The sequence below is a fragment of the Ambystoma mexicanum genome, chromosome 11, assembly GCF_040938575.1.
Source record: "Ambystoma mexicanum isolate Mex_15411 chromosome 11, UKY_AmexF1_1, whole genome shotgun sequence".
NCBI classification, from domain to species: domain Eukaryota; kingdom Metazoa; phylum Chordata; class Amphibia; order Caudata; family Ambystomatidae; genus Ambystoma; species Ambystoma mexicanum.
Genome location: NC_090934.1, coordinates 574,040,094 through 574,067,744, shown reverse-complemented (window position 1 = coordinate 574,067,744; position 27,651 = coordinate 574,040,094). Strand labels below are relative to the sequence as shown.

At 46.5% G+C, this 27,651-nt stretch overlaps 1 protein-coding gene across 15 annotated transcripts in view; it reads left to right on the top strand.

The window, feature by feature from the left end:
• PPFIA1 (PTPRF interacting protein alpha 1) overlaps positions 1-27,651 on the top strand; it is a 1,842,515-nt gene that overhangs the window by 935,872 nt on the left and 878,992 nt on the right. For all 15 annotated transcript variants that reach the window (XM_069623437.1, XM_069623430.1, XM_069623431.1 and 12 more), the window contains 2 exons: positions 1,726-1,788; positions 2,157-2,236. In XM_069623437.1, coding sequence (XP_069479538.1) covers positions 1,726-1,788; positions 2,157-2,236 — 143 coding nt within the window. The remainder of the gene's footprint in view (positions 1-1,725; positions 1,789-2,156; positions 2,237-27,651) is intronic.

Genomic DNA, 27,651 nt, shown 5'->3' with positions numbered 1-27,651 from the left:
CTCTGATGGTTATGGTATAAAAGTTATGGCAATAAAGATTGTGTTGGAAGTAATGCAAATATGTTACATGCAATCTTCAGCTAGGATCAATGAGTTATGACATTTTTATCCAATATTTTGACACGGAATTCAGTAGTAGAAATGTGTAGGAGTGGGGCCATCTGAAAGTCACCTGACGGCCATCTGAAAGTCACCTGACTGATTTACCAACTGTTTTCTCAGATAATTGCCAATCCAGGACATTGCTCGGTTGCTGAGACATTAAGCCTCTCAGGATGTGAGTGTTGCAAAGATGCCTGGCCCCCTCAGTCTCTCACATTTTTAGTTGTGTGCTCATTAGGTTGATGGCAGATGTATCCCAACTCCTGATGGTGGGAATTCGTTTCCTGTATCCTCAGGAGGCCCTAGAGAGAGTGCTCCTGCATGTAAATACAGCCATTCTGCCTCAAAAATATCCTTTGTATATAAGGAACACAACACCATTTATGGGCTTATCTTTAGCTAGCTTAAGAAGGGCCACATAATGTTGTGCCAAGACGGATCCAGACAGATACTTGAATATTTCTGTGATTCGTGAGCGGAATCCACTTCTTGATTGTTTGCCCAGGTAAGTTATAATATGGTGACCATCCAATGCTTGAATGAATATGGAATTGGAGGGTGGTTGCTCCTTCCTCTTACCAGGCGGGCACAGTTGTTTAGAAAGCTGCACAGAACTCCTTCCAAAAGGGGGTTTGTTGCTGATCCCTGTGTAGAGCAGCAACCCTTGAGTTGGGGGAACACTAGAAAATCCTGAACACTCAACCATAATACTTACCAGATCCTGTAGGTTTCTGTAGTCCACATCTGTACCTGGAATATGACCACTGGACACAAACTGAATCTGTCTGGTGCCATACACACTGCGAGCAGCACAGCTGTAACTTCCCCTTCCAGTGGCCCCCAACCCCACATTGCTTGTACAATGCCATGTTGCTCCCTAGCTAGATGTGTGTTATGTACATGCAGCTCCTTCTAGAGTGGGCCTTTTGTTTTTCTGCTTGCTTTCAGCACTTTATTGCCACAGGACCTGTCCATGAAATACTCGAGGATAGTGATGCTACCAGACAAACTTCGGTTTTTCAGATTTCAAAGGATGGCAGTTTCAATCTAGGCCATTGAGTGCCCCCATTTGTTTTTAACATTGGGCCCATGAATAACATGGGGGAGCTACTGCAACAGCAGGACTGTAATCCTGCTCCTTCATTCAAAGCCCTGTCCATCTCACCCGCTCATTTCTCTGAGACATTAATCTCTGGGTGAGCAGATTTACATTCTACACCACCCCCAGCACTGGAATTCACCTCGACCCTGACTGGTAGACTCTTCCTATTAGTCTGTGTACATGCACAATAATTCCTTACCTTCACAGAAGAGTCTTATTTTCGTAACCTCTTTATGTAGAATTGAATTTTATATGTGCTATACTGGATCTTAACCACTCCATTTCTGTCCTAATAGTGATCTTTGACTGCTCACAAGCTATCTAAAGTGTGTGTGAAACCATGTAGCTTAGTTGTGGGCCAGCCTCTCTTCTCACGGGAACACAGGGCAAAGAAACCATATCCACACTGGCCTGCTAACTAATTTTGTGGACAGCAGATGTAACATCTGCTTTGCTTTCAGGTCTTCCAATTGTTTTATACCATGCATTTGTAATCCAACCACTCCTTTACCTTCTCTTAGAACACGCTAATTCGAGAAGTGGAACATGCAAAGAAATTAATTGATGAAGCACAGCATGAGAAGGTATGTGCTTTTTCTAGATAAGGCTGTCTCAAATGTGGTGTTTTGAATTAGTTGGCACATTTCTTTTGTAGACTAATTTATTTCCTGCATTGCTCAGTTCTGTTTATATGACATGTATTTTTCTTTATTATTACATGAACATCACTGCAGTAAGAAGTTTTCTTTCATGATCCCAAATTTTCACTTTGCTTCCAGCCTGTTAATCCTTTTAGGTTAGTTCAGTTATCCTGTATCCATTAATTTGTAAAAATAAGTTACAGCCTTTGTAAGTACATGGTTAACCATGTCTGCATATCGAGGACTTAAAGTACAGTGTCTGCAACATTTTGCACAAAAACCTTTATTTCTTGATTTCCTTTGTACCCTAGGATCAACTGCTGCTAGAAATAGAAACAATGAGGTCAGAAAACGACCAAATAAGGATAAGAGCTGCTTCCCTCCATCATCGGTAAGGCTAAGCCAAGACATTTATTGCATTGCACAGTAGGACAAAGGGATAATTCTTTTTACAGATCGGATTCATGTAATATGACTTTTGTATAGTCCTTCATGTCCGATTCCTTCCACTTTTTAGCGTTATTATTTGCGCTGTTACTGCACCTTTTAATCGTACTCATTTTATCAACCTCAGACCGATAGACTTACAACTCAGTCCTGCCAAAGGTTAAAAATTGTAAATGCACACGTTGTCAATGAGAGGTGTGCTTTTGAACCATTAGCTTTTCATCCGGTGGGGTCTGAGTGGCCCCGATTAGGGTCTGGTTGTGGCTTATTTTTTTAATATCGAGGCAGATGACTCCCCAGTGCCGGTTTCTTTCTTATGAGGTTAAATTAGGAAGGCATTAAAAGTTAAAGCAGTAAATGAAAGCTCTGGTATGATGGAATACCTTTAGATTTATTTAAGATGAATACTGATAGTGGGCTCTTTTTTTTTTTGTTTTTTAAAAAAAAAATTGTGTGTTTCCTAAACTTTTTATTGGCACACCGAGCAATACAGAATATGTACGGGTTATGAAACCATACTAAACAAAGACCAGTGACTGCACAAATATCTATGTAGATACCCCATCAGAATTCCATAGATATATCTGACCGTCCCGCAATCCCACAACTCGCCCTTCAGTTCCCGACCTGTCCCAAATCTTAAAGTTTTGGGGGCATCCCCTGGACCTATACACTTGTTCCTCCAGAATTATGCATGCATCTAGATCCATCTCCCATCTTGACAATGTGGGTAAAGCACTTGATCCCCACATCTCAATATTGCGTTTCGCTACTATGAAGGCGTTTGACAGGAGGAGCCTCTCATACTGGGAAACCTCAGTCTCCCAATAGAAACAATCCCTGGTCTATAGACAATGAGTGGTCCAGTGGCAAGAGATTGCCCCTCGTAACCTCTGTATCTTGAGGCATAACCACAATGTATGGTTTTATGTGCCCAACGCTTGGAGCCCATTGACTTCCCCCTACAGTACAGCACCTGGATAGTTCAAGTGTAACATGTGGGAGAGTGCCCTGTGTAGCCATTCCTTGGCGATCATCACCTTGGAATTCAATAGTGCATTCAGACGTTCGGGAGGCCTATGCCCCCTTCCCAAACCGATATATCTGAGGCTTGTGGATCTGCTTAAAATCACATGCTTTGCATAAGCCAACATCTAGTGGTAGGTGCAGAGTATTTCATGACTTGTTTTCGAAGTTCATAAAGGGACATTGACTGGGCTTGTTTGTAATACTATCCCTAGGGTGGCGTGTATTGTACCCATGGTACTTCGCACGTTGTGGTCCCTCAGATTGTTTTTTCCCACCATCATGGTCTGTGTCTATTATTCAGAATTCGTAGCTTTAGCTACTTGGATATTCTTAATTAAAAGTCATTTTTATACTTCTCATTCCTTGACGTACATCTTCGAGCGGTTTCATCTATCATCGACTGAAGACTTGTGACAGATTCTTCAACTTTTTGACTATTTGCTGCGGCCTACATCAGGCTTAGGTCTTGCAGTAGGGAGACTGGGGCAGAGGAGGGGTGTCAACATTTACATACCTCACTTAGATCTTGGAGAAAGCCTCTTCTCAATTTCTCCTTTACCTACATTTCACTCACTGCCTCTGTACTTGCATTTCATTTCAATATGGAAAGGACTCCATTCATATGTGTAAGCTCTTTCGTCCCAAAGTCGCTAAGGAGAGACTCGCCAAATGGTGGATGGCCTGCGCTGAACTTCTGTTAATCGGTTCACCCCCCCACCCTGGGTAATCTTGATCAGCAGTACATGACCTTCACTATCGACAATATACCCATCAAGGTATCCCATAATGTCAAGACACTTGGAGTCTACCTAGACTCGGATCTGACTATGGCTAGACAGGTCAATGCTATTGCTTCCTCTTCGGCCTACTACTCCAAAGTTCTTAATGCAGCTAGACCCTACTTATCCCGCCAGAACTGCCTTACCATTGCTTGGGCAATAATTGGATCAAGGCTCGAGTATTGCAATGCCCTCCTCGTAGGGACTTCTTGCAAAACCTGGCTAAACTTCAAATGGTTCAGAACAACGCTCTTAGGGCTGCCACAGGAACTTCGAGGAAAGACCACATTTCTGAAGTGAGGAGGCAGGCTCACTGGCTCTCTGTCAAAGAGAGAATTGTCTTTAAAACCCTCTCCCTCATGCATAAATGCCTCCATGGTCTTGCACCCCCTACCTTGTCCAAAGAATTGCCAAACACTCCACCACAAGACCTTTGAGAAAGGGCTACTCCAACATGATTATCACTCCCAAGACATGAAGAGTCCGCGCTGGGGGCACTAGTTTTCCCACGATGGCCGTCTCCCACTGCAATGCCCTTCCCACTCACCTAAGAATGATCGAGTCCCACCAAGCATTCCGCAAAGCAATCAAAACCAAGTTTTTTGTCTAAATGTGGCACTCTTTACATCTCGCCGGATTGTTGGGCTGATGTGAGACGATTGAGTAAAGCCGCACACTATACTGTCAATGATGACTGATGTAATAATGACTGTTATGTAAAACTTACTGATGTATGTAACTATGAACCTCACCTGTCCCCTATGAAGTCATTTACTAATGCACCTGTAATCAAGAGACCACCTTGGTCGCCTGTAACCACTTAATCAAGTTTCCTACAAATTCATTTAACCGTGCCTGGATGCCTCTGGGCTGTAAGTGCGCTATACAAATACAAATAAATAAAATTAAATAAATGGAGGCCGAATCCAGTTTGAGGACCAAGGCAGCGAAGGCTCTGTTTCGGACGTCGAAGACATCTAAAAGTAGTCGTTGGATTCCTGCGTGTCAGTCGCCAACCCTGGCAGGCAGGACCAGCGATCTGCTATGGGGATAACACCTGACGACGGGCACACATGTACACTCACTCTATGGTGGACACAAGCACAGTAAACGCACATCCCCTGGGTGATATTCGATGTCGAAAACATTGGCATACACAGGAATCACAGACTTGCCCCTTTTCCTGTTTTTTTTTTTTTTAATCGATTTAGACCAATGATGGCTTGTATTTGCTGATCTTCCTTTTCACCAACAACAAAATAGTCCCATACCTTGATGTTTTTACATACAAAACTGTTCGCTTATTTATTCATTTCAATGACGCCTCCAATATGGAGTATTTTCACTAAAAAAACATATATCACATAAAACATAACATGTGTAAATTACATAATCTCATTTGATTAAACACAGGTTAGTATAAGTAAGGTACCCTCCTTTCTCTTGTACCACATAGTTAATCTATTTACCAAAAAACAGTAATTACAGATGTTCAATTAGTATACAAACCTTTCTTATCAGAGACACCAAAATACAAAAGGAACACGCAATGATAACACACAATGGTATTGTCTCTGTTCCCTCACAAACTATGGACAGTATATTTCTATACGGTCATTCAGCTCCTATAGGTTCTTGTTGACCGAACCTTGTGCTGTCCTCTGTTTCAGTCCTTTCTCTGCACCTCTTAATCTCTGGGGGATACTTATGTCCGTTACCCTACTGTCTTTTTTTCAACGGATGTGCGAATGATGTGTAGATGCTCTGCGTTTCGGCCTATTGATCAAATGATAACCCCATCCCAGATAAGGTTTCTCAGAAGAAATTCCATATGTCCTTCGTCAGGACAAAAAATTATTTCTCCACTTGATCCTTAATCTTCTAACCCAAGTGTCACCCGGATATTCGGAAAAATAAAAACATAACCGGTTTGGCACCCATTCTAGTGCTCATTAACACTCGCTGTACCAATAAGGCTAATTGGTCTTACTACTGACCTTGTTCAGTAGGCTAATAGGGAAGTAATATTCCTAACAGGGTCCGATCTCTAATGAGTCTTACATTCAACACAGGGTGTTCAATACTGTCTTTTCGTACCCAGGGTTACTCAAGGCCCACTCAGACTTTGTATACAACAGACTCCTCCCCATGGTATATATCTCGAGGCCAATCGTCCACATTTCAAACCTCACAACAATGAGGTTTTAGACGAGGTAAAGGTTGTCTAGCTCGTCCAGCAAATGACTCGCTCATTCAGGTCCCCTCCAATGTTTCCCCAGTAGGGGGGGGGGGTTGTATTACTCAATTTGCCCATGCATGGGGTGGCATAACATCAGACCAGTGGGTGTTATCTACAGTACTCAATGTAATAGTACACTGTCACACTGCGCTGATTGATAGAGATTTAATCTGCATCCCAATTAAGGGCACTATGTCCTGGTACAAAATGTATGTAAAACACACAGCCGACATGTCTTCCTCTAGGCGTTGATTCAAGATTAACCTGGTCTTTCCCAAATGTATAGGACCTCTGATAGACGGCAATGTTAAATGGAAACATTTCTGTTCTGTTCACTGTAATCTCTGTTTCAATAACCTTTCAGCATCTACCCCCAAAACAAGTCTCGTTATGGATGTAGATGTTGAAAGGTTAATGAGACGCTGAACTAGAACCCGCACTGGCAGCTACATATACATTTTCGGAGGATTCTTGTCATACTACGCATAGAAGAGATTACAGTGAACGGAAATGTTTCCATTTAACAAAGCCGTCTATTAGAGGTTTGATAAGTTTGGACACATTTGGGACAGACCAGGTTAATCTTAAACAAACGCCTAGAGGAAGACCCTGAAGGTCGATAGATGTGTCGACTGTGTGTTATATACATTTTGTACCAGGAACTAGTGCCCTTAAAGGGATGCAAATTAAATGCATATCATTCAGCGCAGTGTGACAGTGCATGATTACATTAACTCATTTGTCAAGGGTTCAGTTGGGTACAGGGACCCAATTGGTTGCTGGCACCCGCAGCAGATTTTTTTTGTCCTAAATTAGATATCTTCAGCATGGGGTCTGGCATGGATTCACATGCTCATGAATATTCCCAGTAGTCCAGCTTGAATACTGCCTTTCGCCTGATATCCAATCACTGAAGACCAAAGTCACACTGCACCCATCCAATCACGGTCACTTCTGAGACCTGCTCCTGGCAGACCTCTTCAGATTTTACTGCACGTTTTGGTGCAGGGAGTCCTCGAGTTTTGCTCTGAGCTTTTTCAAGAAACCTTTTTTTTTTTTTTTTTTTAACAGAAAGTTTCCGTTTATGTGAACATTTCAGACTGCAGACTAGTCAGTTCCAGTAACGGGGCTCCGTTGCAGGTTAGGTTTCGACATCTACACTAATCAACATGGAATGGTCTACCGAGGCCTACTTTGCGCCTCGTCCATGTCGGAGGAAGGCAGTAGAAGTCTCTTCAGTCTGTGCTCCCGGTGTGGCTTGCGAAACATCTACGTGCAGGACAAGCGCACAAGATGTCTCTGTCTGCATCCCGATCATGAAGAGGACGGATATGACCTCTGCCGAAGTTTTCTCTCGCCAAAACCAAGAAGGACCGTGTTTGGGAGAATTCTCATTTCTGTGCTAATTCCTTCAACCTTAGAGACCCCCAGCTCTTTTGCTGGACTTTAGGACTTTTAATTTTCATCCTGGAGAGAATTACCTTTTTTTCTCACTCCCTCATGTATTTTTGATCTGATTTGGACTCTGTGTTTCTTGTGGTTTTGGAGTCTGACAAACTCCATAGGCATCATCTTTCTCCAGCATGGGGTCTGGCATGGATTCACATGCTCATGAATATCCCCCGTCGTCAGACTGGGAATCCTCGGTAAAGAAAAAATCAGTTTGTTTAATTTCTGAACTGTCTTTCTAACAACCAATCGCTGAGCTCTGGGTCATACTGCCATCTTCAGATTTTTACCGCACGTTCAAGTTTTGGGAGTCCTCATGCTTAGCTCTCAAGCTTTTACTGAGTTTTTCTCTTTTTGGAAGAGTTTTACTCTATTTTTCATGCGGTTTGCGGAATGTTTACATGGACGATAAACATTCCCCGTGCCTGTACTGCCTGTACCGAACTCATAAGGAGGAGGATTGTGTGTTTTGCTGTGAACTCTCGAAACGCACGTTGAAGGTTCGATGTAAACGGCTGGAGGAGTGGCCGCAGGCCAAGGCCCCTGCACTGGGTGGGTCCCAGGAGCGTGCCTCTCCCGGATCCGGGAAAGCTGAGCGGGCTTCTGAGTCCTTTGAGGGCGCCCCTCCCATGGGTGTCCAACAAAAGGCCAAGTACAGTGAGTCCACTACCGTCGGGAGCACCGTTGCAACGGGCTCCTCGGTGGCCAGGGTGCGTTCGATATTCCCAGCTGCATTGGTATCCAGTCAACGCTCTGGATCTTCAGCCAAGAGGATGTCGGATCACCCGGGCAAGTTCAAGGTGGCCCCGGAGACGACCAATGAGAAGACCAAACAGGGTACGTCGTCCGGCCTACCCTTGGCGGAGAAGGCCAAAGGGAACCGAGCTTCCGACCCGGCCCCTAAGGAGAAGGCCAAGGTGTCTGGGGCGACCATGAAGTCCAAGCAGGACAAGTGGCCTGGCCTGACCGTGAAAGCCCAAGTGCACCATACGAAGTCGGCGCCTTCTATCGAGGTGGTGGTAGCGTCCCTTTCGAAGACCGCAGGGGCGGACCCGCAGGGTGCCCTTCCTAAGGCAAGAGTGTCCCTCCCTCCCAGTAGGGAGGCTTTGGTCCAACCCATTGAGAAGGCCCCGGAGAAGAGGATGCCGTTCGTCTCCCCAAGACCGTCCTCTCTGGATGTGAAGAAAGGGGGCAGGGGATGTTGAAATCCTCCAGGGCACGGATATCTCCTGTCGGAGTCACGCCCTATGACGAGGGCGGCGACTAGGGAGACTACGACGAAGATACCGTCTAAGGTGACGGAGGGCTTCAGGACGACGAGGGCTCTGGCCCAGCTCCTACGCCCCAGCTGCCACCTAGAGGACAGCGGATTGGGGTCCTCCCGTCGCCTCCACCCAGATCCCCTCCACCGGACGAGTTGGGATCGATCCATGCAATGATCTCCAGAGCTCTTCCAGCTCGCACCGGAGGAGGAGGGTTTCTTATACCAGCACTGCGAGGCGAAGAGAAAGACCATCCTTTCAGTCCCGCTCTTGGGTGACATTTGGGATGAAGGGCTAGCGCTCATTAAGAACCCTTCTGTATGCAGTCCCTCTTTGCTTGAGCTGTAGAAGTAGTACAGGGTGCCGGACTCTGCGCCGAAGTGCTTGCGGGCCCAACCGTTGCGGAACTCGGTGGTTTCGGCAGCAGCCAAGAAGTCGTCGTCGGGCTCAGTCTTTGGCAGCGTCCACCCCTCTGGACAACGAGGGGAAGACATTGGATGTGATGGGAAGGCGAGTTATCTATTCTGCTGCAACGACCATCAAGGCCGCCAATGCCCTCACTATCATAGCGTGCTACGGTCAAGAGCTGTGGTTCAAGCTCGCACCTCTGCTCGACTTCCTTTACGACGATGAGAAGGCAGAGGCATTGGAGATTCTACAAGAGGGCGAGGTGGCGTCAGACTACGCCATCATGGTGGCCACGGACATCGCAGACGCAGCTTTCTGCCAGATGGGCAATTGCGTTTGCCTTCGCCGCTGTGGCTGGCTCAAGGCCACCAATCTTTTTGCAAAGGCTTTGGATGAGTCCCTATACAAGCCATCAAGGCGGACATGGAGATGGCACGTGCGCTAGGCACGCTACAGCAGCGGCAGCAGTTTTTTCGGTCCTCAGGAGGCAAGTATCCCCGATCTTCGAAGGGTTACGGCTGCGGGCTCCTCTTCTTACTGCCAACCCTCCTGCTCCTCGGCCCAAGAAAACCAACAGGAGCCGCTCCAAAGTCTTCGGAGGAGGACGCCGTCGGTACCAAGGACCCCAAGGCGGCCAGTCGACCTCCAAGCAGGAATGAACCGGCCAAGACATCGGGCCCCCACCCGTGCACCCCAGTGGGAGGCCAGCTGGCGAACTTTGTCAGCATGTGGAAGACCATCTCCACCGACCGTTGGGTGCTGGATGCTCTCGCCCACGGACACACTCTAGAGTTCCAAATACCACCAGTGGCTCAGCAGGAAAACCACGTCCCTCAGCTGCTGCTGGAAGTTTAGGCCATGCTAAAAAAAATGGGCGATAGAGCTAGTTCCAAAGCGGCTCCGGAGCTCTGGAGTTTATTCAAGGTACTTCCTCGTGCGAAAGAAGACTGGGGGCTGGAGGCCCATTCTCGATTCGTGACGACTAAAAAAATACATAAAGTCCCTGAAGTTCTGAATGGTCACTCAACACGTGCTCAGACAACTGGATGAGGGAGACTTTCTGTCGTTGTTGGATCTGGAGGATGCCTACGTCCCCATCCACAAAGAACACCGCAAGTTGCTGCGCTTCGTCGATCAGGGGAAACATTACCAATTCAAGGCCCTTCCCTTCGGGCTGAAGTCAATGCCCAGAGTCGTCACCAAGTGCGTGGCGCCGACAGCGGCCCATCTACGACTACAAGGGGTCCACGTCTACCTGTACTTGGATGACTGGCTCATCCGAGCCAGTTCAAGAGACATCACCGTCGACCACACAGCGAAGACAGTCCACCTACTGACAGATCTGGGGTTCTCGGTGAATTATGCAAAGTCCTGCTTGACTCCATTGCAGGTTGCGCTGTTCCTGGGATCCTGGCTCAACACTGTGTCCTGTCTGGCGTCGCCATCGGAAGAGAGGGTAGCGGCCATCCTGGGCAAGGTGCAATGGCTGCTAGCTCTGAAGAACGCCACAGTGACTGCCATCAAGTCTCTGCTCGGCATGATGTTGTCATGCATTTATTTCATTCGAGACTGCAGGTTACGGATGCGCCCACTGCAGGAGTTCCTAGACGCCCGTTGGAGTCAGGTGTCCGGAAGCTTCCAGGACAGGATTGTGCTCGACTAGGGATTCCGTTGGGCAATAAGGTGGTGGGGCGTGTGCTCTCACCTGACCCGAGGTGTGGATTTTCAGGCCTCACCGCTCCAGGAGACGGTCACGACGGACACTTCCCTGGAAGGATGGGGAGCGCACACTGGAAGTCTTCAGGCCAGAGGCCTGTGGCTGCCAAAGGAGAAGACATTGCACATCAACGTTCTGGAGCTACGAGCAGTGTTTTGGGCCCTCAAATCATTCCTGCCGTCCCTCAAGGGCAAGGTGGTGCAGATCTTCAGACAATACCACCACAATGTTTTACATCTGGAAACGGGGAGGCACCAGATCCCCAGTGCTCTCCAAAGAGGCAGAGGACTTATGCCACTAGGCCGTCCCCCAGGGGATGTTCCTCATTCCGTTTCATCTGGCAGGTAATCAACACTGTCGCCGACTCTAGCCACGAGTAGGAACTTGGGCAGGACCTAGTGAAGAACCTTTTCCTCAAATGAGGCAATCCCCAGATAGAATTGTTTGTGACGGCGCTTAACACCAGTGCCAGAGGTTTGCCAGCAGTGGAGAATGGGGGATGCATTCTCGCTCCCGTGGGAAGGCCTCTTTCTGTATGCGTTCCCTCCGTTGCCGTTGTTACTTCGAGTCATCAGTCAACTCAGAAGGTGCTGGATGATCCTCGTCGCACAGTCATGGCTGAGGCAGATAGAGCCTCTGCATTCTGTTCCACTCAAGTTTCTGTCGTGGAAAACCGCTTGTGACCATCACTTCTGCACAATGAGTGGGTGAGATCCAGGCCCTCTGCTGTAAACCACCTTACTTGACTTTCCATGAGACGAGGGTGGTGCTGTGGACTCCTTCATGCCCAAGGTGCCGTCAGACTTTCATCTAAACGAGTCCTTGGTGTTGCTTGTGTTTTTTACGACGCCTTTGTCGCCGGCTAAAAGGGCTTTGCACTCGCTGGATGTGGCTAGAGCGCTGAGGTTTTGTGGCCTGCACGAAAAGTTTCCAGAAAACTTCTCAGCTTTTTGTGAACTTTGGTCCTGTGCACCATGGGAAGGCCCTGTCCAAGGCTTCCATTTTCAGGTGGCTCTCTGGCTGTATCACCCACTGTCACCGGTTGGCAAACCGACCGCTGCCTGGCTGTCCGAGAGCCCACTCCACCAGAGCCATCGTCGCTATGACGGTGTTTCTCTCTGGGGTTCCCTTGTTGGACATTTGCAGGGCTGCTACGTGGAGGTCGACGCGCACCTTCACAAGATTCTACTGTCGCCAGGGATTCCAGGGAGAACTCCAGAGTCAGCCAAGCACTGCTACGCAACCTGTTTGCTTGAGATGAGTCGGTTCCAGGGGTAAGTGTTGTACTTCTGTTGAGCCTTACCACCTCCTGTGGTTATGTATGTTACTGCTGTATAATCTTATTCATGAGCATGTGAATCCATCCCAGACCCCATTCTGGAGAAGGAACAAGTTACTTGTAACTGTTGTTCTGCAGCATGGGCCTGTTAGGGATTCACATGTGAACCCTCCCTGCGTCCCCACTGTGGCTCTTCTGGGTTCATACTAGCAACTCACGTGCTTCCAATCTGAAGATGGCCGCCCGGGGCGGCTCTCAGGGAGACGAGCGTCATTGGATGGATGCAGTATTACCTGGTTTTCAGTTATTGGATAGCAGGCGAAAGGCAGTTTTCAAGCTTTTAAAACAATACTGCTTTTCTTTTATTACCGAGGATTCCCAGCCTGACGGGGAATATTCATGAGCATATGAATCCATGCCAGACCCATGCTGGAGAACAGTTACAGGTAAGTAACTTGTTCCATATTGTACTTTGACAAGTGCAGCAGGTTCATCTTCAAAGTGCCCTTGCTTTAATTCCTTTTTAAAAAAAAAAAATATTTTTATGTATATGCATTTAGTTTATTTAAACTGTTGCCAATCTCTTTCATACAAATCCAACAGTAATCTCGTCAGTCTAATTAAATCATATGAATGCACAAAAGTAAATTACATCAAAGACATATGACAAAAGCAAATATAAGTGGGAGGAAGAAGATAAAGGAGCCAAGGCAAGAAGCACAGGAGAGAAAAGAAGGGGAATGGAGATATATTTAATTAGACTATCCCAATTTTTTCAGAGTAATTTCCAGGTATTTCCCAAGAACGTATTTCAGTTTAACATCTATCCTCCGGTACAAGACCGCCCACCATGACTCTGCGTCAGTTCCATATTGTCCACTCATACATTCATAGAGAAGCACTGTTCCTTAAGACCTTAATTTTGGACAAAAAAGGAGTAAGTGCTTCAGTCTCTCCTGGGCGATATTACAGTTTAGTTTAGTTTATCGTTTTGTATAGGACGGCCTGGCCCTGGCGCAACTGGGCGCTTGACATGGTTACAAGGTAGCAGAAAATATATACAGGCTAGACAAGGTTACAAGGTAGCAGGTAATATATACATGGTTGTTGTAGTACAGTGTGAATGTTACATATGCATGGTTCTTGTGGTACATATTATTCACAGTTTGTGCAATCCGTTATGGAACTTGGATATTCAGAGCAAAAATAGCCAGTAGGGTGTTTACAATAAGTTTGCAAAAAGAGCGGTTAATGCAGGTTGTGTTGGCTATATATGTCTATAAATATATGTACAAGTATCTCAGGTGAATGATTGATGCAAGCTTAGGCTTCTTTGGTGATCATCCAGGTTTTGGCATTTTTTCTGAATCGGTGGAAGGATGGTTCAGTTCTGAGGGCAAGTGGTAGGGAGTTCGAGTTTCGAGGCAAGCACTGGGAAGCTTGAGCCACCTGCTCTTTGAAGCTTATGTCTAGGGACATTTAAGCAATGAGTTTGGGCTGATCTGGTTGGCCGGCAAGAGATGTTAAGGGGGAAGTTGTCAGCAAGGTATTTGGGGGCTTGGTTAGACAGGCACTTGTGGGTGAGGGACAGTGGTTTGAGCTCAATTCTTTGTGGTACAGATAGCCAGTGGATGGAGCTTCTCAGATCTGAAATGTGTTCAGATTTTGGTATATTCAAGGCTGCTCTGAGAGCATTATTTTGAACAACTTGAAGCTTGTGAATGTTCTTTTGGCTGGTGCTGAGATAGAGTGCATTGCAATAGTCTACTTTAGAGAGTACTAAGGCTCTAGCAAGGATTATGCAGTTGGAGGTGGATAGGTATGGTCTGCAGGCGTTGATGAGCTTGCATGTATAGACGGTAGAGGATGAGATGGTGTTGGTTTGTTTAGTCAAGGTGAGGGAAGAGTCGAGGTAAATTCCTAGGGTTTTTACATGGTTAGATACAGCGATGTTATTGCCGTCAATGGTGAATGCTTGGTAAAGTTTGTCAAGGTTGTTAAATCTGGATTGGGAGCCTAGGAGAAGAAGCTCAGTCTTGTCGTCATTGAGGCATAGTCCATGCTTTGCCATCCATTCTTTGATGATGGAATAAATGTTGTTGAGGACTTTCAGTGGAATAGTCGCCCGTTAGTGGGATGAGTATTTCAGTGTCATCTGCGTAGTTTGTGTAGATGATACCCAAATGATCCAGAATGTCGAATAGGGGTTTTGTAAACACGTTGTATAGTGTGGGTGAGACGCAGGATCCCTGTGGGACGCCGCAAGTAACAGGTGCTGGTTCGGCGGTAGCGGTGGGTGCGAAGACCCTCATGGATCTATTGGTCAATAAGGATTGAATCCAGGCGTTAGCTTTGTCAGAGAAGTTGGCTGCAGAGGCTAGATGTTTGCATAGGATGTCATGATTTACTAAGTCAAAAGCGGCTGATAAGTCAAGGAGGAGTAGAAGGGCCAGTTTGCCATTGTCTTTTAACTTGTCCATTTGAGTCTTGAGGTCGATCAGGGTGGTCTCTGTACCATGTTTAGGGCGAAGCCAGATTGTCTTTGTCCAAGTAAAGTGTTTTTCTCTAGGTAGTTCTGGATCTGCAGGTAGGCTGCTCTGTCCAGAATTTTTAAGAGGAAAGGTACTGTAGTGATGGGTCTGTAGTTGGTGGGGATGCTAGGGTCCAGTGTGGGTTTCCTGAGCAGTGGTAAAACCCAAGAATCCTTCAGATTGTCAGGTACTAGACTTGACGTGAAAGAAGAGTTTGAGTGAGGTGATGAAAGGGGCTAGTTATTTGGCTGTGTCTTTGATTACTGGGGCTAGGCAGGTGTCACCTTGGCATTTGGATGGTTTCAGGGTGGATATTATGTCTTCGACCTCTTTTGGTGGTGATGGCTGAGAATTCGAATGGGGTATTGTCTGTTTGTTTGGTGGTAGGGGATGGGGTGAGGTTATTGGCAGTTGTAAGGCTAGCTTTCTTAGCTTCGATTTTTGCCTGGAGCATAGCAATTTTGCCAAGGAGGGCTTCTTGTATATTTGTACATCACGAGGTTCTTTGGTGCAAGTGTCAGGTATGGGTGATGGGAATTCGAGCTCTCTTAAGATATTAAAGAGCTCTTTTGTGTTACATTTGGCCTTACTTCTTTCATTATACATATTTTTTGTTTGGATGATGGCTTGCGTGTAGTTATTGGAGGCTGCGGTGTATGACATCTTATTGATGACTGAGGGGGGAGTGTTTCCATGCTGATTCGGCATGTCTCTTGTTTTTCCGAAGCGTTTTTAGTTCAGCGGTGAACCAAGAGTTAAGGTGAGTGTGTAGTTTGGCTTTGCATAATTTAAGGGGTGCAACAATGTTGATGGCTTTGAGGATAGTTGAGTTGTATAGGTCTACTAAATCTGTGGGGTGGCAATGGTGGGTGCGAAGTCGATGATGGGTTGGACCAGCGGGATTAATTTCTCAGCTGTGACATTTTTGCTATTTCTTGTAAATGCAGGTGGGGCATTAGTTGTCATAGGTGAGGCATGTTTGTTTTTGTTGATGGTGATTAGGTGGTGGTCAGTCCAGGCACAGGGTGTGTTAAATAGAATGGTGGTATTGCAATTGAGGTCCACTAACCAATCAAGGGTTCTCCCTTTATTGTGCGTGGGTTGCGAGTTGTGATGGGTGAATCCTAGCTCTGAGATGGTGTTGGCGATCATGTTTGCTTTGTTATCTTTGGTGTCGTTATATCCAAGATTGAAATCGCCTAGAATGAGCATCTGTGAGTTAGGTTTGGTGTTAGAGAGCAGGAGAGCGATGTCGTTGAAGGATGAGATGGGACCAGGCGGTCGGTATAGGAGGTGGATGGTGGTGGTGTTCGTGTTGGTTGGGGATAGTTTAATGTTGATCAGTTCTGCAGATGGGAGTTTTTGGTTGACTATGTGTCTGACATTAATAGATGTCTTTGCTATAAAGGCGACGCCTCCAGCTGTTTGTTTGTCCAGACGGTATATGGAATACTCATTAGAGATGTCTAGCGCTAGGCCTGGTCCGGAAGCTGCGTGGAGCCAGGTCTCAGTGACAGCTAGGAAGTCAAGGTCATTGGAGGTGATGTCTGCTATGTCGAGAGCGTGTGCGGTTAAGGATCTTGCGTTAATGAGAGCACCTTTGATCGTTTGGGTGGTGGACAGTGACTTCCTGATGATTGGTGGTTGGGTTGAGTCATGGGGGGGGGGGGATATGCGTGTTGTTCAGGGATGCTTTGGTGTGTGTGTGAGGGGTAGCAGGATTAGGTTTCCGTCATGCATTGTTGGGAGTGTGAGTTTGGTGAGTACTAGAGCCTAATCTGAGGTTTCTATTTGTGGTTGTACTGGGTATGGTAGAGGACGATCTGGAATCGTGTGGCTTAGGTGGTGCATGTGAAAGGAGTGTTGTGTGTGTGGTTGTTTGTGTGTGGTTGTTTGTGTGTGGTTGTTTGGGTGTGGTTGTTTGGGTGTGGTTGTTTGGGTGTGGTTGTTTGGGTGTGGTTGTTTGGGTGTGGTTGTTTGGGTGTGGTTGTTTGGGTGTGGTTGTTTGGGTGGGTGTGTTTGGATCATGTTTTAGTGAACTGGAAGGCAAGGTGATAGAAACCAGGTTGGTGCTATATTATCGGGGAGTGTGATTGGCATTGTGGTGCTTATGGTGACATGTTGACCTATGTTTGGATGGATCTGTGCAGGTAGGAACCAGGTTGGGGATATGTTCTCAGAGAGTGTAATGTTTGGCATAGTGGTGTTTGTGATGATGTGATGAGTTTTACTGGAGTTGTAGCAGGTGGGATGCATGTTATGGATTATGATGTGAGTTGTTTAGAGGAGTGATCTACTGCAGAGAGAGGTAAGATACCAGAAGGCATGAGGTGTCATTCTATTAACTGGCTAATTTATGATGCAGGATGGTGGCTGTGGGGTGACAGAGTACTGGTAATGTCTCTATCGGGAACAGTGGTGAGTTATAGGAGAGGCGCAGTACTTGTGTAGTGAGTGTGTAACAAGCGAAGTGCAGTATTGGTGGCTTAGGATACACTAATACATTGGGAACGAGTGATACATATTTTGCTAGTGGGTGGCATTCATTTAGAGTAGGCAGCAATTTTTAAATAGGTGGTTATCCGTGAGCATTTCTTAGTGAACAACATACGTTTCAAAGGTGGGCAGCGACTTTGTATAGAAGTTGGGCAATACACAAATCGGCAGAAGGCAGCATACAATTCACTGTGGAGGACTGATAGTGTGTGGATACTGAGGGAAGGTTGAAGTGCAGGTTGCCATATGACTAATGCAGAATGCGCTGGATCAGTGAGGGCTGGGTCGATTACAACAAATATATCATGGGTCAAAAGATCAAGACAGCTATGGCAGAATATGCTTAGTAGGGGCAGAGTGGCCAGCATGTGCAGAGTGAAAACATTATACCAATAGTATAAGAGACAGTATAGGAGGTGTCAAAAACTTTTACAATGAGCATAGACAGTAATGGCAACGTGAGCTAGGCAGTGGCAGAGTAGGCATTAGCCTTAGTGGCTGGAAAGTTAGGCTGGCTGCGAGTAGCGAATCAGGATGTGCAGGCAGGTGTTCTTATTAGCGTGGGCATGAACGTTTAGAGCATGATTTCAAATATTGCGGTAATCGCGGAGATCGAATGGACCGATTATAAGTCATTATGCTCTGACTCACATGCTTGTAGTGCACTTCCGTGCTTGTATCATGTCAAAGTCAGGGAATGTCATTTGGTCTTTATGGGCTGGCACTTACCTCGGCAAAGCACGGACAGCGTTCTGAGGCCCCAGGCTCCTTCGGCTCGGACAGGATTGGCCGATAAGAATGCAGGATGGGCCAATCAGTGCGTGATGGCGCCGGATGGCCAAGCTAGGCTGCAGATGCAATGCTCAGATCGTCTGGGCGGCCATCTTGGGTTGGTCCGGGTCTCGTGGTGAGGATTCGGCTGCTAGGGCACACGGGGCGTGTTTCCTGGCTACAGATGGCTAATATAAGCAGATAGCCAGGCAGCAGGGAAGGGCGAGTGCAAACAGAATAAAGCGCGACTCGCCGCGAAAATGCCTTTTGAATAATGCCGTTGTCTGGGAAGAGGGGGCGCTTTCACGCTTACCTCGAAAATAGTGGATTAGGCTGCTGGGTGGTGAAGCACTGCAGGAGCAGTGTGGGGGAGCTCCTGCTCCTCCGCTGGTCGCTCGATCTAGATGCCAGGCTCGGACAGGCAGAGAGCCTTGCAATCGAGGGCCTTCCAGTAAGAGGGCCGGCTCTTGGCTCCCGGCCGTGGATTGGCCGATAAGAATGCAGGATGGGCCAATCGGTGCGTGATGGCGCCGGATGGCCAAACTAGGCTGTAGATACAATGCTCAGATCGTCGGGGCGGCCATCTTGGGTTGGTCCGGGTCTTGTGGTCTCGTCTCGTGGCATCTATCGTCCTGCACCTCTTCTCCGTATCTGAAAAGGTTTACCTTTGTAAAATAACAGAACCCAAGAAAGAGATTTATTTTGTTCATGTTGGGAGAACTCTTCAGATAAAGGGGTGTCAAATTCAAGGCGGCTACTAATATTCCTGAGAGAGTGTGCAAGTTTTTACTTTGATCTTTTTTGTTACTTTTCACACCAATCACCCTATCACATACCCCTCCCCCCCGCATCCTCCACCCCCGTAGAATCTTTCTTGCCAGTAAAGGGTTTTTGCACAGCTTTTCTATAGACACAGCTACATTTGCTAGAATCATTTGGCATTGTTCAGCCATGCGTTTAATATTAGGTCATGCCTGCAGTGGACAAGTAGGGAGATTTAACTTTCTAAATAGTAGAAGCAAGTTCCAAACCACTCTTGTGTAAAGCGAGAGAAGGCCCACTTTGTGCCTAATTATCGACATGGGCACACACACGATTGGAGTCTCAAGACTTTTTTCCAGAAATAACCCTCCAGGGCTTCCCAGGTTTCCCAGGGGAGTCCTGGACAGGTCTCTGCTGCATAGCTAAGCGATGGTGCTACCTTTTGATTGTAAAACTTTGATTGGGACAAGTACTTATGCCCAATCACCATGGCCTGCGCAGTTAGGTTTTTTGTCTTTTCCATCAAGCATTTAGCCCATGGGGCATCGCATGCACTAGCACTTATTGTTACTCACAGAAATTGTATGTGCTCAACAGGTCTGATCCGATTGTCATTCAACAACCCGCTTCGTATTTTTCTTTTCCTTCCCTTTAAGGTTTCCAAAATTATGATTTCTGGCTTTTTTGCATTGATCTTGAAGTCATTTTGGAGGACATAGTTTTGCAGAAGGTCAAGCTTTCTCTGGAGACCGATTGGTGTGGGATCTAACCGCACCAAATTGTCCACTGCATAAAGGAGCCACCCCACAGCTGTTTTGTTTATTCTTGGTGTAAAAGACCGCCCATAGCATAGTACTTCTTTCAGATCTTCTATGATGAACTTAAATAAGGCTTGTGCCATCGGACAGCCCTGCTTCAAGCCTTTGAATGTAGGTATCATTTTAGTTAATGTACCAGTTTGATAGTCTGATTTGCATGGATGTGCCGGTGTAGAGATCGTTTATTGCTGAAAGCAAATCCTTTGGGCACCCTCGTTTCCAGTTTTGCCCAGTCTCTCGAGTTACGCTGTCAAAGGCATGTTGCAGGTCAATGCAAGCCAAGTATGTTTTACAGGGTCCCTTAATTGCTCTCATCTTCACCAAGTTGAATAATAAGAGGTTCAAGTTGCAGCCTACTTCTTTGACAAAGCTTGTCTGACGACAGTCGTAACATCCTGCTTGTGTAGTCCAATCGTTCAGACGTTTAAGTAAATAGTTTCCCCATAACATCTAGTAGTGCAATGGGCCCGTAGTTTTTGTGTAGTTTGTCTCCCTTTTTGACTATCGTCACCACCACAGCCGTTTTCCATGACTGCGGGCCTCTTGACAAGATTCTCTGGAACAGTACCACACAGAAGTCGGCCCAGACCTCCGGAGCAGATCTCAGCATCTCGTTAGTCAAGCCATCTGTGCCAGGGGCTCGAGATCTGCTCACCTTCTTTATTTAGGCAAAAATGTCCTCTGTCGAGCACAATGTTCCATTCCTACCTTGACATAGAGGCTAAAACTTCCTTGTGCTGATTGTTCGATGCATATAGCTTCCCAAAGTAAATCACCCAGCTGTTTTCTGATATCGGATTTGACTGAAGGGAAGAGTTAGTCCTTCGTCATTAATGATTTGCACAAGGTCCTAGTGTTGGTCTTACTCAGGGCCCTAAGCATTGTTTCAGCATTGTTTTGGTACATTATGGCTTTATGTGAAATTTGCCCATTTTCTTTATTTTTGTTTCCTCTTTTTAATCGGATCATGCTTGATCACCAACGGAAGGTCCCTGAACTTTCTTATTTCTTTATGTAATCGTCTCTTCTGCATGACCACCTCATTATCGTAGGAATGTAGATGTTTGAAGAGCGGCCTGCTGCTCTTAGCAGATTTTTCTCTTCACATAGGTAGAACAGAGTCGTAGTCAACCCTCACCTCGTGTCTTTTCTGCCACACTAGACGTGTTCTGTCAAGCATGGAATCTCCTCAGGTTTCAATCTCAATCTGTGACGCACTCCTTCCACATTTTGTGTCCAGGATGTATTTTCTTATTTTTCTGAGCCTTTATTGTTAGGAGAATCAGGTAATGATCAGTGTGTATGGTGGGGGAAAGACTTGAAGTATCTGGCCATGCATATTACTAGAAATAAAGTAGTAATCCAAGTTTGCACTAGTAGAGCCGTTATGCCAGGTTGGTACACCTGGGATATCTCCTGGCATGTGTCCATTCAACATGATTAATCCTCTGTGTTCCGTTGCCTCCAGCCATTCTTTTGTTTTTTGCTTGATGCCCCCCCCCCCCCCTTCAGACAGTCTGTTTAAATCCCTGCAGAGGATCATGCCTGTGTGGTACGCCAGGTCTACCCAGGACATCACTGTGTCTATAAAAGTACTTGATTCCAACGAGTCTGGGTTCCAGTAAATATTCAATAGGGTTGTACCCCTCTGAATCTCACCCTCTGGGTCTAAGGAAGATAAAACCAAAATTTAAATATGAGGGTTTGGATTAAAGGTTTCGATAACTTCAAGGTTTGCACCATTTTTTACCAGGGTTAATAGGCAAGAGAATGACCTACCCTTGCTTACTTTCTTTGCTTTGTTTAGGTGCACTGAAAAACGTCTAGCAGAGGAAGTTCCAGCAGCCAGGTTTCCTGTATGCATAATATATCGAGGCTGGCTGCAACAGGTTCCAGTTGTTTGAAAAGGTGGGCGAAGCTTCTGGTGTTCCATGAGCCAATCCTCAAGGTTCCAGCTATTGCCTTTGTCTGGCTGTATGGCTGAGACTTCAGTACCAAGGCTCTTGCCACCCAATTCCATGATTGCTCATTTTCTAGAGTTGTTTTGTTATGAAGCTCCTTGAGCACAACTTTTACACTCTTGTTTGGCAATAGTCTTTCCTGATAATTATTTTTAACTGATTTAAGTCCTTAGGCAGGGCTGACTTTGTCCAGCCCGGCTTACTTGCAGTGTCCGCCTCTTCTTCTAAGTTTTCTGGTGCAGTCTGTGTTCCTGTCAAGGCTTTATCTACTGTTCATCTGGGGCTTCGCCACACACGTCTCGCTGGCGTGTCTTTTCTCTGGTGGGCTCACACCCACATGTCTTATCTCCGTTTGGCTCAAGTTTGCCCGTAACTCGAAACCCAGTGCCCGAAGATTGTCTCTCGCATCCAAAAGCAACAAAATCTATGAGGCGGATTTCATGTATAGCAGCACTTGGTCGGTTTCCTTCTCATTTATGAAACCGACTATCTTTATATCATCAGTATCAATCACCCTGACTTTCGGGACATGATCAAACACAGGGTGTTCGACATGCTCAGAATAAGTCAGTTGTTTGCCTTCAGAATTCTTTCCAGCGTTATCGCATGCCTAAAGGAATTCATGACGCTTGTGTCTTTTTAATAGGGCAGTATTTCTTTGCGGTATCTCATCCCCCGCGCCCCCCCCCCCCCCCCCCGAGCCATCCTTGTTTCAACCATTTATCAGAGGGCAGGATAGGCTCCTGTCTCGAGGTTTCGATCAGCTTACACATTATATCCGATGGAACTGTAGATGAAGCCGACTTCAGACCAATCGCTCTGGCTCTCTGCTCAGCTAGGGTCAGAAAGAGACTGGGTGAACTCGGTGGGGGCAGGGGGATGGGGGGTTTGTCTTAGACACTTGCCAGCATTAATTGGCCTAGTCTGATCCTTGTATGTTTTGTTCTGTTACTATGTTACAGCAGTATTTGCAGCCGTAGGCTCAGTTTGTAATTCCTCGTCGTCCGTAATCTCATAGGTGGACAATTGCAATAACGGATCTGCATCCATTCCTAGGTCAGTTGTGTTTTCTGTGCTGTTATTGGGACCATCAGAGCCCTCTTCTGCTCCGACCTGGGACCTTGTATTCAAAGGCTGCCTTCTGATTGACTTACTCTGAGGAGGGAAAGCGCAAGTCGAGACGGATCCGCAAGCTTTCCCCTGTTTAGGTCTTTGCATGTTTTTTGGCTTCTTTGACTGTTCCTTCTTGTTGGTTGCTTCTGTAGAGTTGGAAATGTTTTTGTTGTTTTGGTTAATTATTGAGAAAATACTCTGCTTCTCGGATGAGTCAACCGAGGAAGTTCCTGCTGTCTAGCGGTGCCTCGGATGCCACCTCTTAGGCTTGAGTCTCTTCCAGGCCAATCTTTGCTTCTGATTGATTGGTTGGAGACAAAAGACTCCCTTCAAAAGGGTGTAATCTTTCCTTCTGTAAGGGTTGCAGGCGTCGCCATCAAAGGAGTTTTTGTTTCGCTGCCTCCATATGATATGCTCTTGAGAGTGCTGGTGGTGGGTTGCCGGCACAGCTTGTTGGCTAGTATTTACCCGAGTGTGTAGCGGTCGATGTCAGACCTTCTAGGCTCTGCGGCTGCTTTTCCATGCCGAGCTCGTCAGAATGTAACTGCAACACGATGTCACATGTCACATACTCCAAAAAGATTTTCTTCCGTCCTTGCCTCTTGCGTTAAATCAGTGATTTTAAAATCACGCCTTCCAGCTCCTTTTCCCTGTAGCTCTTTTCTTTGATAGCCTTTATGAATGATTCCACATGTGTCCTCTTAGTATCCATCAATGCTATCAAAGTAGTCGGATCCTTCTAGTTTTCATTTAGGTTCTCGTAGAGCTTCATGTAAGGGGCCAGTGTGATTGAGACTGATGAAAGAATGTCTGATTGCAAGTAGGCTAGCCATGCGGTCTCTGTACTTCTAGAGCCGAAGAGGTTTTGCTGTTTATTTTCATAGTTGATCGATTCCTGGACGATTTATGTTGGAAGGGAATCCTAGTTTCTGGGACGCTTGATGCTTCAGAAGAAGAATCGGTCCCCGACTCATCATTCGACTCGTCCCACATACTCAGCAGGGTGTTTTTTGGTCAGAATGGCAATCTCCTTTAACCTATTCTAACCGTGGAATTCCTTTTGAGACGACATGGATGTCCTGCATGTCGTTTGATTGTAGCAGGGGTGACAGGATTTCTTCCATGTTTGTAGCACTTCGCCTCCGTTTAGTTGGGACCCCCAAATCTTGGACACTGTCTCCGTCGGAGTCTCGTAGGACACGTCTCCCCATGCGCCCAGGCCCCTCAGTGCCTAGACAAATTGCCAGACTTGCAGTGTCTTTTGTTAACCTCCAGCTTTCGTAGGGCTCGTTACCGGTGCTGCACCAGCTTCATCAGCGACAGCGGGAATATGGATTCCGTCTGTAGTGCTTTCTGGGTCGAGGCACTTTGCAGGGGACACGCATATTTCTGCAGATGTTACCTGGGAGCACAGCTCCAGGTTTAAGTCTGTTTTTTTAATTTTTTTTTTTTAAAGGTGTCGCACTTGCAGACCTACACCTTTCTTTACCTCCTGTATGTATGTCGTATAGGGTGGCTAACACAGTTCTAGTTTGGGAATCCTGCCACAGTATTTTCCTCAAGGTCTGTTCGATCTTAACAAAATCCGCACTGAGAATCCAAATAGGTGCATTTTGAAAGACATTAAGGTACTTGGGCAGAATCAGCATTTTGAGCAGGGCGACACGCCGCCTTCCACAAAGCACTTAAAACATGGCTGTTAAATTAAGACCATATGTATTGTGTACCAGCTCATGCCATCAATAACTGCATGTATATGTCTTGTTCCATAAGCCTAACATTCCTGTATTCGTCATTTATCATATGCCCAAGATTCCTGTAACAGCCCATGGGCTATTACGTGCTTTATTACGTGCTTTATAAATGAATAAAATAAAAAAATCCCCCCCCTTCAACTAATCCATAATAGGACTGTGAGACTTATCCTTGGCCTCAAGCATAGGGACCGCATCTCTCCAGCCTTAAATGTCTTCTCTGGCTCTTGGTTGCTGCTAGGATCAACTTCAAGACTCTCTGCATCCTCCACGGCTTTCTGGGGCCTGTGATCCCGCTACATCCAACTCTCCCTAAATAACTCCCTGCTAGAGACCATTTGGTCCTTTATCTCCAATTCTCTGCAGCTCAGATGTTTCTGTAAGCAGAGGGTGGTGGGTGGATCTCTCTCTCCTTCACAGGAGCCTTCTTAGGAAGATTTCTAATGTTGATGCTTTATCCCCTCTCCTAGTCAGAACCCCAGCACTTTTGCTGGACTTCTAGACCTTTTTCTTTAATCCTGAATGAGTGGAGCCTTTTTCCACTCATTTTTGTGGGCTCTGTCTTTTGGAATTCAACTTTGTATTCTACATATACTATGGAGTCTATTTTTTTCTCCATAAACTCTTAAAGGAATCTGTATTTTACTATTGCAGCACACAGCTCCTCATGTCCAGTGTTGCTGGGCCCCCGTAGTGTCCTTTGAGATTGTTTTCTTTATCCTGGAGTAACTACAGTTCTTAAGGATGGAGAGATTCTTAGTATCTCGCCTAAAACTTTATAGTCTGAGAGATTGTTACACCACCACCTTATGTGGAGTGCCAAAGGGATACCTAGTATCCCCCCTTCTCGCTGCTTCTGTGAATTTTTTTAGTCACATAGACAATCTCCTAGTGTTGACAGGTGGCAGAGGGCATGCTCTACCAATTATTGTCATTTTTGTACCGCAGGCTATGTCCATAGCCCCGGTAGTGAACAATAGGGCCACCCGAGTACCACTGGGGGCTTCCATTCTTTTTTTGCCCTTACAAGTATGGTTGGTCTTTATTAGCCCCTCTACCATTATGGGAGGGGGATGTCAGTTTGTGTTTTGCCTTTGGCAGGAACCCTTGGGTGTCCCCACCTAGGCTCCAGTGTGTCTGGGCAGGCAGGCAGTGGGGGGCGATGAGTATTCAACCCTCCTGTCCTTTGTCTGGCAGAGTGCCTGGCTGCCCCTTTCAGTAAATTGCTGAGAGATTGCAGAGGAGTGTGTGCTCGAACTGTATAAAAGGTAAGGCTCCTCAAGTGAAAAGCAAGTCGACCACTGGAAGCTGAAGTAACCGAAGAAGACGACCATAGATGCCTGCAGACCCTTTGCAACACCGTGGAGCGACCACTGCTCTCCTGTCCCCATTTTCTGAGCTCCGAAGAGGACTCCTCGTTCCTTTTGGCTGGTGGGTACAACCAGTCCCAAGACTAACTTTGATTTGTGCCATCTCCCGAGGTCCTGTGAGTTTCCATAGCTGCGGAACCCCAATACCAGGAGACCTGCTGGCCATTTTCTGTGCATCGTCGTGGAAATGCTGAATCTGTCCAAACTTTGAGCCTTCAAGGACACTCCAGAGATCCGATCCAACTCGCCTAGACCCCCTCAGATTGCCTGACTGCAGGAAGCTAAGAAGATTGACTAGGCGATCCGTGTCCTTTGTTGGTGCTGCAGAAAAGGCACCAAAACCACAGAGTGAGCCAAGAAGTTGCTGAAAGTTCTGCTCCAGGTCCTCCCTCGCGACTGCTGCCGAGAGATACCGTCCATTGTCCTGCCTTCAGTCATCAGACCAAGGAATCCGCAAGTCTGGTCCAGAGCTGCAACATCGCAGAGCATCAAGCAAGAACATTTTTCTTCTAACCAAAGGTACTGTGGGGAAAGGTTACCTGATTCCAGAAAGTCACTTCAGAGCGTTGGAGTGCACATAGAGGTGTGGTGGGCAACCCCCTCTTACCTCTGTTTCAAGCCGCTGCTTGTGCCCCTTTTAGGGAGTCCTTTAACATGGTCTCCAACGTTGGTTAAACCTTCTTGTATCTTCCTTCCTAGAGACTAGAGTATCCACTGGAACCTTTGATTTCTTCTGCTTTGAAAGACTTTAAACCGATACAAACTGCCTTTTAGGACTTACAAGACTTGCTGTGCTGCGAAACTGCCTCTAGAACCTGAAGCTCTACTAGGATAACAATAAGTTTTCCTTCCTAAATATCAACCCTTATCTTATGTGTATGCAGACTAAACATTTTGTTCTCCTGCTAATAGTGAGACTCTCTTACTCCCACTCTTGGGCATGATTTGAGGATGTCCTTTGACTTTGTATGTGTTTAATGGGCTATGGGGTCTTTTACTCCATATGGTTTCATGTGTTTTTTCTATGTGTGTTACACAGCACCCTCTGTGCAGTAACACAGGGGTGTCATAGTGACCCCCAAACATAGACTCCATACCCTGGGACTGACTGTCTCCCAGGGCATGTAAAGTCACCATTGGCTTTACTAGTCCTAAATTGTGAACAGAACCAGTACAAACCATCATATTGTGGACGTACTGGTAGGGGCAATTCGATTGCCCCTGGGTCTGTTGTTCGAGGGGGCACTGTGCAGTCCCCCCTGATCGAGCTTTGGCTGGTGGCAGTGGATACTACTCTTTATATTCGACCACAAATATATTCCTATGGGATTTTCCCATTTTTTGAGGCTAATACCTTTTAACATAGCCTCGAACATACCGCCGGTTTATTTATTTGATATTAATTCACCGGTTGGTATTCTTTGCCAGAACTCTGTTCTAAAATGGCGTTTGTGTTCGCTTCTGTGGCTCCAACCCAAAGTTGAGCCCTTTGTTCCACTTTTGGCGGGCTTCTGCACCAAAGCCCTCCAAAGTGGTGCCACTCTGTCTGGGTACCACTGTGGGTGTGGGAGGGGGATTAGGCACCCTGGACTGAGTTGCCCCGGCAACTCATGTCGCACTC